Source organism: Solanum pennellii, chromosome 1, assembly GCF_001406875.1.
Source record: "Solanum pennellii chromosome 1, SPENNV200".
Classification (NCBI taxonomy): domain Eukaryota; kingdom Viridiplantae; phylum Streptophyta; class Magnoliopsida; order Solanales; family Solanaceae; genus Solanum; species Solanum pennellii.
Window position 1 is genome coordinate 90,816,971 of NC_028637.1, and position 14,716 is coordinate 90,831,686.

General features: G+C 35.7%; 1 protein-coding gene across 3 annotated transcripts; it reads right to left on the reverse strand.

Moving 5' to 3' along the window:
* Positions 1 to 618: 618 nt before the first annotated feature.
* Positions 619 to 12,891, reverse strand: LOC107004022 (myosin-12). Of its 3 annotated transcripts, none has more exons than XM_015202257.2 (40): positions 12,613 to 12,891; positions 12,385 to 12,513; positions 11,662 to 11,805; positions 11,425 to 11,570; positions 11,187 to 11,343; positions 11,036 to 11,094; positions 10,774 to 10,933; positions 10,539 to 10,688; positions 10,318 to 10,454; positions 10,094 to 10,240; positions 9,220 to 9,321; positions 9,080 to 9,137; positions 8,882 to 8,983; positions 8,758 to 8,795; positions 8,472 to 8,598; positions 8,224 to 8,394; positions 8,003 to 8,134; positions 7,782 to 7,888; positions 7,498 to 7,558; positions 7,193 to 7,370; positions 6,702 to 6,907; positions 6,308 to 6,427; positions 6,099 to 6,197; positions 5,484 to 5,699; positions 4,920 to 5,059; positions 4,702 to 4,803; positions 4,206 to 4,317; positions 4,033 to 4,119; positions 3,867 to 3,923; positions 3,592 to 3,762; positions 3,326 to 3,475; positions 3,047 to 3,256; positions 2,814 to 2,963; positions 2,652 to 2,722; positions 2,463 to 2,562; positions 2,329 to 2,385; positions 2,190 to 2,246; positions 1,805 to 1,885; positions 1,094 to 1,176; positions 619 to 1,025 (listed from the first exon to the last, which is right to left on the reverse strand). In XM_015202257.2, exons 1-40 carry the CDS (start codon positions 12,613 to 12,615, stop codon positions 902 to 904), a joined length of 4,701 nt encoding a protein of 1,566 aa, XP_015057743.1. In that variant the 5' UTR covers positions 12,616 to 12,891; the 3' UTR covers positions 619 to 901. The 3 variants fall into 3 exon arrangements, with proteins under 3 accessions (XP_015057743.1, XP_015057731.1, XP_015057738.1); XM_015202245.2 differs by having other exon boundaries at positions 3,326 to 3,481; positions 12,613 to 12,890; XM_015202252.2 differs by having other exon boundaries at positions 3,047 to 3,253; positions 3,326 to 3,481; positions 12,613 to 12,889.
* Between the last annotated feature and the right edge of the window lie 1,825 nt (positions 12,892 to 14,716).

Here is a 14,716-nt window from a genome sequence, read left to right on the forward strand (position 1 = left end):
ATATTGTTTTTGACTATTTTGTTCATGCAGTGTTCATCAACAACATAGGTAACTCAGTTTTTGTCTCAGTTGAGATTTGAACCGGAGACCTCACCACTCTCAACTGACCACTAGGTCATAACTCATACCATTGGCTGCTTTGCTCAAACTCATCTAACCGAAATAAGAAGAACTGAACTTGACAGACTCATGTAGTTGTTACTCATTCATGCGTTATAAATAAGCACTGATATTTGTGCTTGTTGGTGCACTATTGTTAGAATACTGGAACATACTTTTGATATTTCTAGCAGCTTATACATTTTACCCTTTTAGTTGTAGGTTCTAACATGAGTTATTGAAATAAATTACAAATAAGCATTGGTAGATAATGTGTAGTGCACATAAATCTAGGAATTTTTTTTAAATTTTGAGTGGAACATGTTAATGCCTGTGAATGTGATGATTGTTTCTGATAAATCATGAATGCCAATGTAACTTGTTAGATTATTTATGTGCCATTAGTTCGAATGGGAAACTGAAATTACTCATTTCTGGGATCTCTGTATGGGATGAGATTTAGTTATGTTGTTAGTAGGGAATGAAACAATGTAAAAAGATAGTAAACAGTAACAAGGAAACAGAAGGAAAAAACCTCTTTCTTTCTATTGAAACTTGGATGTGTTTTTCTTTACTACACTCTCTCAACATATAATACAACCGGTCTTCACAATACAATATTTGTAGAATCATCACTTGGGTGACAAAAATAAATATGAAACACGAAACCAAAAGGATTTACATTTTTGAAAACTCATCACTCTCTATCTTACCAATCAACAAAAGAAAGAATTTCAATCAATCAAATTCTATAACTATCATTCTCTTTCTGTGTAAAATCAAAAGAAAATGTTCAAAACTCTTATGCTGCTGCCTGCAGCAGGAATTGAAAATCTGATCTTTGACGAAGGAGGGGAGGTGGTTCTACATCAGACAAGTTGATACTCTGGAAGGATCGCGATATTTCTTCTATAGAGAATGGTATGCTGTAATTGGAAGAATAGTTAGTTAAAGAATGCAAGTCTATTTCTTCTCTGTGTTTAAAGTTGATTACCTTGAATCCACATCAAGCAAGAATGTATTATTTGGAATGCTGGCTGAGTCTTCCAATGTTAGTGCTCTCATCTTGCTAATGACCTGAAATTCCAAAAATGATCAGCTGTTGATCTACTGAAGAAAGAAGCAGTTCTCGTTGTCATTGCCGTACTTTTAAGGCTAAAGACGTAAAGATGCTAAATATGTTTCCTTTTATCTAGGGAGCTATGATGAATCTTTTGCAACATTGAGAGAATCCTGTGCTATCCACGGCCTTTGGATGTTTATTAAATCATTAAAGTTGTTGAAACATTAAGGAGGTAAGCTCTTTCACTGCTTGGCGTGAGAATAACGCAAGAGTGCTTCAGTAGAAAGCATTTTTCTAGTGTATGTGTCAAGCTGTAGAGCACTCTTCGCCTCTCTGTTGGAGAAGGTGATAAGATCTCTCTCCAGCAGAGCTTAGACGCACTTTAAGAAGATTGGTGGACTGTTTTTATTTAATGTGTGCTTTATCTATGCCTCTTGTATTTTTGTTCTTCACTGATAATTTTCTTATAATAAGAGAAGAAATCTTCTTTCCAAAAAAAAAAAAGAGAAGAAGTCTTATGCATGTGTTGATTCTTAGTTTTTTTACTTTTACATGATAATATATGCATGTGTGCTGAACACCTTTACCAACTCTCATGAAGGTTAGAGTATCTCTAGTAACACACTGAAGAAGAGTTCTTACCTCTGGTGATAAACCATGGGCTCCATATTTGTCGTCCCAGAACATAGTTCCAATGCGATAAATTTGTGCAATGCTCAACATCTAAGAGAAAAGGGAAAAAAGCAACAGGATATAGAGTTCAGTTTTTGGTTCTGAGTTCTAATCATAGCTAGAATCCTCTTATTAAAAATCTAATCATAGCTAGAAACGTCATATTAAAAAAATCATACTTATATTCCTCTATGTCTAAATTTGAAATCATTGTCACTTAGCCTCTTAGTTATCTTGAAATAAAGAGTGAGTTCTTTTTCCTTTTAAAAAGCCAAAAGAAAAAGTAGTTAAAAGTAGTTAGGAGGGAAGTTGTGAGGACTTTGATCTTTTTCTTTTAAAAACAGAAGTTAATTACCGGGCAGAGGTCACTTGTGATCTCATCCAATGCCTTTTGAGATTTTTGATGTAGCACCTGCAAGGTTGAGGCATGATAATGTAAGCACTCAGCTATGAGGAGATCTGCTTACAGAATGATACTCTGAATGATAGCTTACCAGAAATCCTACAGCTTGCCTTATGTGTTGAAGCTCATCCCACGAAGATCCAGCATACTGTTTCATGAGAACGAGTTAAAATGTTGTTTCTTTTATTTGAACATCAGGTTATTACTCTGAGCAACTTTGTTTACCTGTTCTGTTGCTTTGGAACACCAACTTTCTAGTTCTTGCAGACCTGCCTTCAGATATTCCCCGTTGCTAAATGAGCAGCATTCACGGCGAAGCAACAAGCTGAAAAGTTTCCGTATGTCTCACATTAGGATCGAGGACATTTACGGTACTTCTAAAGTGAACAGTTAATTGGAATACGAGCTGAATACCTGTTAAAAAGCTGGACATTTATGTATGAGAACACCTGACTGAGTATTTTCCTTGTAATGGTGGAAGGGACCTGTAAACACAGATGCCACTCATGAAAACTGGAGAGCTTCTCTAGACATAAGATTAAGGAAAACTGACAAACAAGATGTTACTTCACTTACATTATTTTCTGAGAGTATGGTCAATGTATTGTCTAAGCTATTCACAATGTTTTGCCAGTGTACACTGGATGCCTGTTGTTTCGCAATGATGTTTGAATGTATACTTCTAGATGATCCTTTTAATGGTTTTATCCTTGCAGATCTTGGTGCCTGTCAATTTAATTTTAGAATTTACCTTGAGAATGCTGCAAAATTATAGACAAAGGATTCATTAAAAAATGGTGCTTGCTTACATGTATGCATTGGTTAAGAAATGGACTTATTTCTTTCTTTAAGTTGTCGCGGATCATTCCATATATTTTCTCAACGCAAGCAGTTAGGTGTTGCTTAAACAATAGAGCTGGGTATTTAGCTTCAATTCTTGTCCGGACATTTGGGCTTCCCTCAATTCCGCTGTATCCACTGGAAATTGCCATGCTTAATGAAGTTGAGCGAAAACCCTGCTGTTGACCCTTGAAATGTCAATGTTCTACATGTCTACATGGTCAAAAGCTTATACTATGAGTATTTACCTGTGCCATTCTTCCAAACAATGTGGTAGGTGAGCTGCGATTACGATATGGGGACCTAGTAGGTGCATTACCAGCTTTAATTGTGCTTTGCAAAAGGAACAACAGAGTTGAAGATGTTGACAGCCAGTAGGCAAGATCACTGGTGTTATCCTGATCCTTCATTGAAATGTCAATAAATTTTTGTCAATTGGGAGTCGAAATTGATTTAGATTTGATCACTCATTAGGACCATTCCTATTCAGCAATAGATCATAGTGAAATTTCACCTCTATAGATGATCGGATGGTATGAATAATCCTATCAAATATATTCGTTTTTTCTGCTTCAAAGGATCTCCACTGCAGAAGTGCTTTGTATAGGGTGCATGCAGCTACTGGTCTTCCCTTGTCAAATCGCTTGTCTTCCGCAAGGCACTTGATCAGTATATCATGGTTTTCCTGATTATTGAAGAATGAATACAGAAGTAATCAGCGATGACTACAAAACCATCACAATTTTATCTATCAGATAAACTTGTAAAGTTCAAGTTTCTACTACTTGCCTGCTGCCTATCTGTCAAGGATCTTTGCTTAGTTAAAGAGATGGGAGGGCTAGAATCCTGCAGAAGCCAGAAAGAATTTAGATATCATTTAGAATTAGCATTTTCTGACTGTTATGGTCCTTAAGTGTGTAACAGGCTAACAGCCATTGGTGAGAAGCTTATATACCTTTGATATTTGTTGTTCTACTTTCATTTCTTCATGCACTTCCTCTGTTTGATGTCCATTATCAGCTGGATGTGTGATATCAACAGTCTGAAATAACCCAGTCAGGAATGAGTGTTGTTTGCAGTTCTACAAGTTAAGATGCTTATAATGAAAAGGAGAAAGTTTTAGCTTACCTCATGCCCTTTAGGTGCCCGATCATCAGAACTTACTACTTGCTCCACAACTACCCTTTGAGTGCGGAGAAGCTCGTTTTCTGACTCCAAGTCTTTAATCTTGTTCTTGAGTCTGATTAAGAGGAAAAATCAACTTCATTTGAATTCTATATGATAAAGTGTTATTATCTCTGGAAGATAACTCAAAATTAGAAGTTTCTCAAGGATATTGTTCCATTCTAGTAGAAATAAGTCCAGGTAAGTATTCTTGAAGCAATTATATCTTGTAAAGCTTACACAAACAGTGCAATTGTTTCTCTTTGTTTATGTCCATATTTTTTATGCTCAAATTAATGTTTTGATCGTGAAATATGAGCCTGTTTCGTTGAGCTATCAACGCAAGTATAAGTGTACCATCTGTTTTCTAAGTGAAGGATAACTATCTTCTCTAGATTTTCTTGGTGCCTAGTCGCAACATTTTGACTTGTATAGGTTGTTCCAAGATGTGTATACTTACATGTCCATTTCCTCAGAAAGGGCCTCATTTGTTGATGCTACTAAAGCCTGCTGGCGGAGAACCTGATTCTCAGATTCAAGGTTGGATAGATTCAGTTGTAATCTGAAAATAGATAATTAGAAGAACAGGTAAGACAATAAGTTTCTACTAATTCATTTTTTATTGATTTTCAAGCTTCAGCCACTTCAACATACTACACAAAGAAGTGAAGGAACTACCTTTCTATGGACTCTTGGAGCTCCGAAACTCTCAGCTGAGATTCTTCTGCCTCTTTACGTGTGGCCTGGCATTCTTTTTCAACTTCATTGTAGCTCTGTTCGAAGTCTTCTACTCTCTTCTTGAGCTCTCTGATTTCATCCTGAATATATGACAGGCAAATTGCATCAGATTCAATACTGTCAGAAACACACTAATTTATGACGTATATTTATTCTGCTGCAGAGAATGCAGTGAGTAGATTTCCTGTTTTAATTGTGAAAGTTTTTGTTTTACATTTTTAAGTCTGGATAATCTTTACACCTCAAACAAATTTTTATCTTCGCGCTTTTTATTGATTACATTGATCTCCAGAATTTTCCTTTTATGGTCAATTAACTCAAATATCTTAATGAAAGCTTTCTTTGTTTCAAAGCCCTTTCTTTTGAGGTGGTTATCACTAAGTTACTACATGTTTTTATCATCTCACTTGACTCTTATCTTGGTAACATACTCCAAAGGTTTTTGGAGTGGCCTATGCCGTACCAATTACTATAAATGCACAGAATTATGTTTCCTGATTTTACCTCGAGTTTGTTGTTTTCCTCTGTCAGCTTCTCTACTTCGGTGTTGTCAATCACTGGTACCTCCTTGATAACTGGAGGAGCTTGTTCAATGGCTATCTTTGCTGCTTCTTTCTCATGAATAATTGCATCATGGGCTTCATCTAGTTGCATTTGCATTTCTTGTAAGGCTTTTTGCAATTTTGAAATTTCTTGCCCCTTTGCTTCTTCTAGATCAGTCTGGAGAAACAGAGTTTTCATTCTTACCATTACTATGTCATAAAAGTATTTACTGTTTAGTGATAGCGTAAGAAAACTCTTAACTGCCAAAAATCTACATTTCTTCACAAGTGAAAATTTTATCTCATACCCATGTATTAGCACAAGCAAGATATAATTTTATGCATTCATGTAAGTATATTCTCACTGACTATGAAGCACTAATGATGTTTTCTTTGGCCTTCACTAGGTGTGCCTCCCCAGAGAGCCCCCAACTCTATAACATTTGGTCTCAAACTACTCTATTTTATCGAGTTTCAGGCAACTATAATAGAAGCACTGCTCTATAGAACCCCACTTGGAGTACTTTCGACTGTTATGCTGTTTCCGCTTAGAGCAAAGCAAATTGATTGTACATACCCTCAAGTGTTTTTCAAAATCTAATCGCCATGTTAACTCCTCGACACGCTTTTCCAGTTTGTCCTTTGCTTCTTTAAGTGCCCCAGTATCTCTTGCATCCTGCATTGGAGAAGATTTTTTATGCTAGTTAACATATATGACATACTGGCACTTCAATGGATTTGAATAAGCAGTAATGCCAATCTTTTCACTAAACAAGAAATACCCACCATCCTCAATTTCCGAAGCACCTTCCTCGCTAACCTGCCTCTCCAGAGACATTGAAGTGAAAGACTTGCTTTTTTCTTCTGTTTATAAGTTGAGAAGGCATGGAATCCTCTCCATTGAGTCTGCAAAAATAAAAGACGAAGTAAGAAAATAAGGCAATGTTATGTCTTTTTATAATCAGTCTTACAATTGAATATGAGGTAATAAGGTAACTTCTGATTATCTTCATATTAGTTCCCAACAGAAGGTTAATTTCAGGAAGCAAATACTGACAGTATTAAATAGATTTGGACCCTCTTTAGATGTGGTTTTCTTATTCTGTTTACCTCGAAATAACTTTTGTCAGATGAATTAACTTAGGATGCAAATTCACCTTTTTTGGTGCAATCTAATTACCTGAACTATTTTAGCTGCTTTATTTCTCCTCCTCTGCCTATATTCATTTCGTGCTGCCATAGCTCTCATCCCTGTTTGAATGACTACAGCTGCTGCCTGTAATTCCTTGTAAGATTTTCTTGCTGAATGAGAACGCGCATGTTTCTGTATGCGTATTGAAGCAGCTTCCCTTTTCATTTGTTCATACAGCACTCTGGCAAGTTGTGCTGGGTAGGTAGAACATAAAATTTTTCTCAAAGTCCCGACAAGAACACCATATAAAAATGGGAAAGCTAATGTAGCATTGTGTTGATTGACATATTTGTAAGATTAATATTAAGAAAAGTAGTTGGAACCCTATCTTAGGGAAAAATCAGAACATGCCAAAACTAGAATATGTTAAATCAGCATGTATGCAAAAAGTGCCAATCTTGTTGTTGCACATATAATGCTGACATTTCTGATTTTTACCATAAATGGGTGGTCATTTGTATCATTGCGGTACAAGTTACCTCTCCATAGTTTCTGGAAATGAATTGTAGCTCTCTTTAGGGCTATGAACTCCTTTCGTGTAAGATATGTTCGAATTTGTCTCTGAATGCGCTTTGCAGCATGAGCTAGAACTTCTGTTCTTCTGGCATCTAATTCAGCCATCTGCCCGGCTCTGAGAAAAACTTTGGTTTTCCCAATCTGAATAAAATAGATAGAAGACTCTATTTCATGAACAAATACATAAAATGTGCAATTTTATGTCCAGTTTAGTGGAAATGGTTTATTTCTTTTTACAAGTAGTATGGCAATAGTCTAGGTGTAATACCTGATAACCCTTTAAGCCCATTCTATCACAAATTGCAATGCATGCTGACTTCTCATCACATCTGCTTCAACGAAAGGGGATTAGCCTGTGATATATCAGTATGTCGATGCTATTCATGCACATACAATAATGTTTATGAGTCTAAAGAAGACTGTTTGCTGCAAATATGGTATTACTACTACTGGTTATAATATATTTCTCCCTGCCTCAAACTTCCAGTATTTGTTTCTTCCTGAAAAGGATTTAAGATGTGAAACTAAGTTATAACCGATTGATATATATACCCGTCAAGAACATCTGGAGCTAATGTCCCAAAGCGGTCAAGGAACTCGTCGAATGTTCTTTTTGTTGGGTATCCTGCACAACTTATCCTGATCGCCTCTAAGACACCCTGCATAAGTGTCACAAAAGGTTTGTTAGAGAGTGAACTATGACGAATTACATATTTTCTGATTGAGAGTAGAAAATGAAAGCACCAAAAAGTACATGGAGGACTTTAACTTACCCCACATCTTAATTGGTTTAATACATTCATGTTCTCAAATATTCCTGGCTTTAGAACCGTATTGGGCTTTACACATCTGATGTAATGTGGCTCTGTAGTGTTCAAGGTCTCCATTAAAGATTGCAGTTGTTGCTGCAAATTGAAGTTCCGTTTGAAAATAAATCAGATTCATAGGATTTTCTGAAGTAATATACTTGTTTCTGTCCTGTTTATAGACTTACCTTAAACCGTGTGCCGATGGATGAGAACTTGGACTGCTTGGACGATTCTTCTGGCAATGGAGGGAAGAGGTTTGCAACGAAAGAGCACTTTGAGTCCATCAGAAGAGCTTGAAATTCTGCTATCACATAGTCCTTATTTTTGTCAAGGAAGTGATCTGCTTGGTAAGTAACCTGTTTGATCAACGAATTAAGATGACCAGAATTCTTTGACTGACAAATGATTGACTAAATATCTCAAGTTAACATACATCACCAGCGTAATGATTGATTGTAAAGTCAGTACGAGCAAGTTTTGGCTTGCTAAACCGTTTATGGGCTCTGTATGTCTGGTACATCTTTTGGGCAAATGTCTCATGAGTTGCTTTTGGGAACATACTGTGCAAGAAAAAAATTAAGTTATATCTTCTCCTTTAATCATTCTTTATGATTCAGGAAAAAGACGTTATACACTGTTTTGAGAATTTAATGACTGTCTAGCAAATTATCCTACTTTCACAGGTAAAAATTGGTGTTGAAAAGAGGAAGTTTGCATACCAAGCTTCATCAAGAAGAGCAATAATGCCTCCAGGTTTCTGCAAAATTGATGAAAGGTTATCAAAGGTTTGCTTGTTAAATTAAAATAACGTTACAAAAATGTCTACAGTCAGAATGACGGTACCTTCTCAATAAGATCTAAAACATCTTGGTTATCTACAAACTCCACATAACTCCAGTTGATTTCTTCTGTCGTATAGTCGTCTTGTTCCATCTTGAATACGTGCTGTAAAAACAGAGTTTCTATTTAATATTCTATTTATTTTAAATGGGAGTGAAAAGTGAAGGCACTGAAGAGTGAATAAAGGTTCTCATGATTTACCTGGTTAAAATGCTGCTGCAACTTCTCATTTGTTAGGTTGATGCAGAATTGCTCAAAACTGAGATTAAGCATTAACTGAGCTGTTAAGTTTGTGGTAAAGATTTTACATACTCAGAATTCGAGAAAACAATTATCCAAACCTATTGATTTTGAAGCTCTCAAAGCCATATATATCAAGGACGCCAATTATGCTTTTTGCTTCAGGATCCTGTCCAATTGAACTGTTTATCTTGTCCACAAGCCTGCCACATAGGAGCTGTCAAAAGGATTTCATTTTGAATGTTTTTTCGTGTAGCTGAATCTAGAGTTATGCTAGATAATGCTAATTAACTCAAGAAATAGAAATTCTGAATGTCTTTTTGAACTAATATGATACTGACTCACAGTGGCAAGCAGTCATCGATCTTCTAGAGATTTTGACTGTCTGCATGTCAACAGGACACAAAACACTACTATGGGCTGGTTTCAAAATTTGAAACTAAAATAGGAAACCAGGCTTGAAACATACATAACATCATTCAATCACAATAAGAAATTTCAGCTAGAAAAATTCTCCATTATCTTCAATCCTGTCTTATCACTCTTCTATACGTTGAATCTCTTTTGTTCTATATGAGAAGCCCCAGTTAGTTATTACTTTATTCTTTATAATCAGAACTATAGTGACAAGAGAATTAGAAAATTTTGGTTTAATTATGCATTATTTGTGGCTTCCTGTGATTATCCAGAGCTTCATTAGGAAAAAGTTGCGACATATATGAAGTCAAATTCATGTGCAGTAAATGTTATTGCCTATCAGGTTCCAGGTTATTCTGTATTTCTTTCACAATAAACTTGTAACTTTTGCTCTCCCTGGCTGTTAATGCTGTAAGTATCCAATCGTTTGGAGTTGAGAAAGTTCTTTTTTGCTTTGTTAGTCCTAAGATGTTCCCCTCTCATGAGCTTAGATACCACCCACAGTTTTGCAGCTAGGTAGAGACTTAGTCTGGGAGCCACATTCTATATATTGCTTACCAGTCGAACAATCTGGAGTATACAGTCTTTGCCAGGGCATCCCTGCTCGTGGTTGCAGCTGCGGGATCCAGTAGTTTTGTGATGTTTCCATCAGGAGTTACAATGACACGCTTACAAAGTGAGTCTTCTAGTGCCTTCTCATCACACCTGTGCATATGTTTATTAGTTCAAAGTTTAAGCGCCTTGAGTTCTGAGTTGAGGTAAACTAAGGTATATCCTCTTACATGAATAGCTCTGCAGCTGTCTTCAGATGAAAAAGTGACTTCTCATCTTTTAGTTTGGAGGAATCAGCCTCTTTTCCTTTCACAAAGTTGATGTTTCCGAGATGGAGTATTGCAGCTACAACACGAAATATAGCATCCTACAGAAATGATAAGTATAGGTTTTAATATATTCTTGGTGCATAATGGGATTTTTCCAATTGCTTCTATATTTGGGCACACACCTGTTCCTCCTGACCGATTCCAACAACATCCATAGCATTTCTGGTTTCAAGATACTCTCTTGCATCGTCAACATTTGCAACTTCGTAACAGTTACTTTGGTTTAGATAATGAAATGTTTTTGGATTCCCAAGTTTGAATCTTTTCACATCCTGTAAAAGATTCCGTAGATCATCTAGGTGGAAACTCAATATCATTTGTAAAGAGTTTGATAATGGGCTGTCCCATGGAACTCACCTCTGGTGGTGCAGCACAAAGCATGTAAAAACAATGGTAGTTTCTCTCTGGGTCTGAGACTTGGCAAACACGTGACCTTTCAAGAAGATATGTCCTAACTGCAGCCCCAGAAATCTTCGCGTGCTTATCAAACTGAATTTCAACAAATTTACCAAAACGACTGGTACAACGACTCAGTCATGTCAATTTTTTGTAGAGGGAGAATATGAAAATCAAAATGAATATAATAGTGATAAAATCTCTGATGTCATTTTTGGTTTACCTGGAATTGTTGTTCTTCACAGTCTTTGCATTCCCAAATGCTTCTAAAACTGGGTTGGACTGAAAAAGAAGAAATATGAATTTGCATTTGCATTTGCATTGTTAACTTGTAGATCATTCGAGTATAGTAGTACAGAGCAATTATTGCCCACCTCCAAAACTTGTTGCTCGACTGTTCTTCCTTCAGTGCCAGACCTTCCACCCATAAACGCGAGATATCTCATTAACATTTTCGTTGTCTCAGTTTTACCAGCACCACTCTCTCCACTGACCAAGATAGACTGGTTGCCATGCTCATTTATCAATGCCCTGACAAACTTGTTAGATTAGGCAAGTTATTCATTTCTTGCATGGAATAACCAAATAATTTCAGTTGCTCTTCTGATTTACCTATAACAGGCATCTGCCACTGCAAAAAGATGTGGACTTAGCTCTCCAAATGGGGCTCCCTTGTATTGCTGCATCATATGGGTATCATACAGATGTGGAAGTCTCCGAAATGGATTGACCGCAATCAGGATATTCCCTGTGTAAGTCTGCAAAATTTTGGATATTTTTACATCAATGAGACTTGTTTTCTGTAGCTACTCTTTGTGAAGTTCATCATCGACTGAAAGTATGACTTACATATATCTCATTTAGAGAATACCGACAAGCAAGGTTATTCAGAACGCCAGGCTCATGGAGATAAGCTAACTTGGTCATGTCATCAACCCCAGATGGTGGTGCTTCGGTATCCTTTGGGTATATGCTAGAAATAGAAGCAACTGTCTGAAGCAGAAAGTAGTTCAATGGCTTAATATAATTAGATTTTCATTGTTCGCATGTTGAAAACTTTAGTTTGTAGAAGTCGTGATTATTGCATCCTAAAAATATCAAGGGAGCACATTCCTAGATCTTCATAGCAGAATATACCTATCATGAAAATCATTAATACATATGCTTAAGGCAAAAGGAAAAGCCGCATAAGCCGTCCTACAGGTATGAATCCTCAATTCGATTGTCTTCCAAGAATGTGCAACAAGAGACAGGAAAAAAGTCCTTTGTTGTTTTATATCTGATTGATCATATTTAACTATTAGATTCCTATTTGTTCCATGACCAATTCCATTTTTTAGGGAACTTCTATTCGAGGTTGTATGTGTTCCAATAAGCTTATAAAAGCTAATAAGGTCCTAATTTTCATATACTATACAGTATAACTTTGATATTATACTACATCTACTTTTTGACACGAATAATGTTCAGAAAATCCTTTTTTTTGCAATCATAGTATATTCCTTGAAAGATGCTATCAATATCAAATTTTTGTCAGGCTCTGAACTTATTGATTAGAATAAGACTGCTTACCGTCTTCCCATTAGTTGTGGCTACTGTGGCATTTGAGCCTTTAATTTCTGTGACTTCTCCATCAATCCAGGCATCATCAGGATCCTCAATCCACACCTGGGATCCAACTATGATGTTTACAGGAGTTCCCTGAATCACAAAAGATTATTACAGAGGTCAACAATTGATAAGTCCTTCATCAATTGAAACAGAACAAGATAAACTATTGATCATAATAAACAAGCTCACCATGGCAGTAGTTGAGACTATTTGATCATGGAACTCAAAGGAGAATTGTTATAAGAGATCGATGAATTGATATAGAGGGAGAAAAGGAAGAAGGGAAGAGAAATGAATTTCAGGGAGAATGTGGTGCTCTTAAGGGAATGATGAATAGATGAATGTAGAAACAGGAAAGTAATTGAAAAAGTGAAAAAAAAAAAGAATGTTTCAAAGCAGGCTAAAAGCAGAGGTAATGAAGATGGTGTGGTAACTCAAAAGCAAAAGGCAGAGTAATCAACCCTTCACCATCCCCTTCCCCACCTCCTGTCACCTTTTATTCCTCCAATTCCACATAGGATGCTGACTTGGCAGCTATACAACTTTGATATACAGAAACTTCTGCTACTTTTGGGTTGTCTATTTGTGTAAATACATTGCTTAAATATAAAGGAAAAATCATTTTCCAATTGGTACCTTAATATAATAGTTCTTTGTTTTTATTTTAAGATTTATTCTCTATCTATGACTTATGCTATGCAATGAAGGGCCAGGGTGTTTATAATGATGCTGTGCATTACCAAAAGCACTGTGTGTTGGACCAGGTCTGATTAATGCATACAAACTATAGTTAATATATGACTGATGGTGGTCTCTTTTTGCATAATTGCTGGCTTTACTTTCTCTTAAATCAATAGGGTGTTTAAAGATGATTAGATCTAAATGTACTACTGAAATGCCCCACTTAATGCCTTAGCTACCCCATCTTAACTGGGCTCTCTACTTTCACCTGTTTCTATCCTCTTTTTTTTTTTTTCTTCAGGTTAACTTTTTTACCACCTGGGATCTCTGTCAATTTCAGCAGCAGGCAGGTATTATTACTATGATAAAAAACTTTCAATATTCTCAAAACTTCTTTATAAATATTTTAAGATTTATGTTGTGGATTTTCTCATAGTTACACCAATTCTTGATATAGTTTTTCCATTTTGATCTACAATTGATTTCAAGATTTTCCAAAAGTTTCAGCTTTACAACATTAGCATTCAGGTCTTTTCACTTATTTTAGCTTTTACAACATAGGAATGGGCAAAATCTTGAAATACTAGACAATCATACTGAAAGGTGTCAATGAGGGATCAAAAAAGGTAAAAGCATGGGGATTGTAGTTGTAGAAAAGATATGTACAGAAGCTAAAAAAGGTAGCTGCCACTAGTTCACCTTAAAAACTCAAATATTATTCATTTTGGTAAAACATGTTATAACATTTTAAGAAGTATTAATGGACTAGAAATGATAGCTTAGACAAATACTCTTTATGATTTAAGACTATTAAATTAATCTTTTATTTGTAGTGTACCAAAACCTTAGAAGACAGAGTTTATGGGGTATTGATATGATAGGGGGTGGGTGGGGGTCCCTCCTATTTTTTTTGCCTTATTGAAATAACTCACCAATATTTTGGACTGACTAGTCATAGGAGGAGGCTAAAGATTATGAATTTGGAAATCTATTTCCATTCATTTAGGGCGGTGGGGGATTGAGATTTGTTCGAGTCCTTTCACATGGGAGAAAAGGTTGTCATGTTGGGTCCCTTCCAACTAAGCTTTCTTCATTCCCTCCCTCTCTTTCTTTATTTTTTATAATTAGTGGAGAAAAAGTGGAATATTTTTGTTAAAAGAGTTGGCAATTACTACTTTTCTTAATCCTTTAACTAGTTAAATGTTTTTGTATCAAATTGACTAATAATGACTATTAAACTACATTATTACTAGGGCTTGCTGTGGTTGTTATCATAATATTTATGTATTTTAATCGATTTTTCATTTTTGTTATAATATACGTTTCTTATAACAATATTTCATTACCTTGTTTAGATAGTTATATTGTATTATTAATTTAAATATCATGTTACTTTATTATTTCTCTAAATTTTTATTGTATCGTATTATATAATTATTATTATTTTGATTAAAATTGAATCGTATTATTGATGAAAAATTTGTAATGGAAAAACAAGAATGCTTATAGAATCTTTGCCGCCCTGCGGACGGTGCCTAATTGGTAGGCCTTCCACTTTTCGCTTCTTTGGAATGATTATTGGCATAACACAAATACTATTATTTTTGTTTTC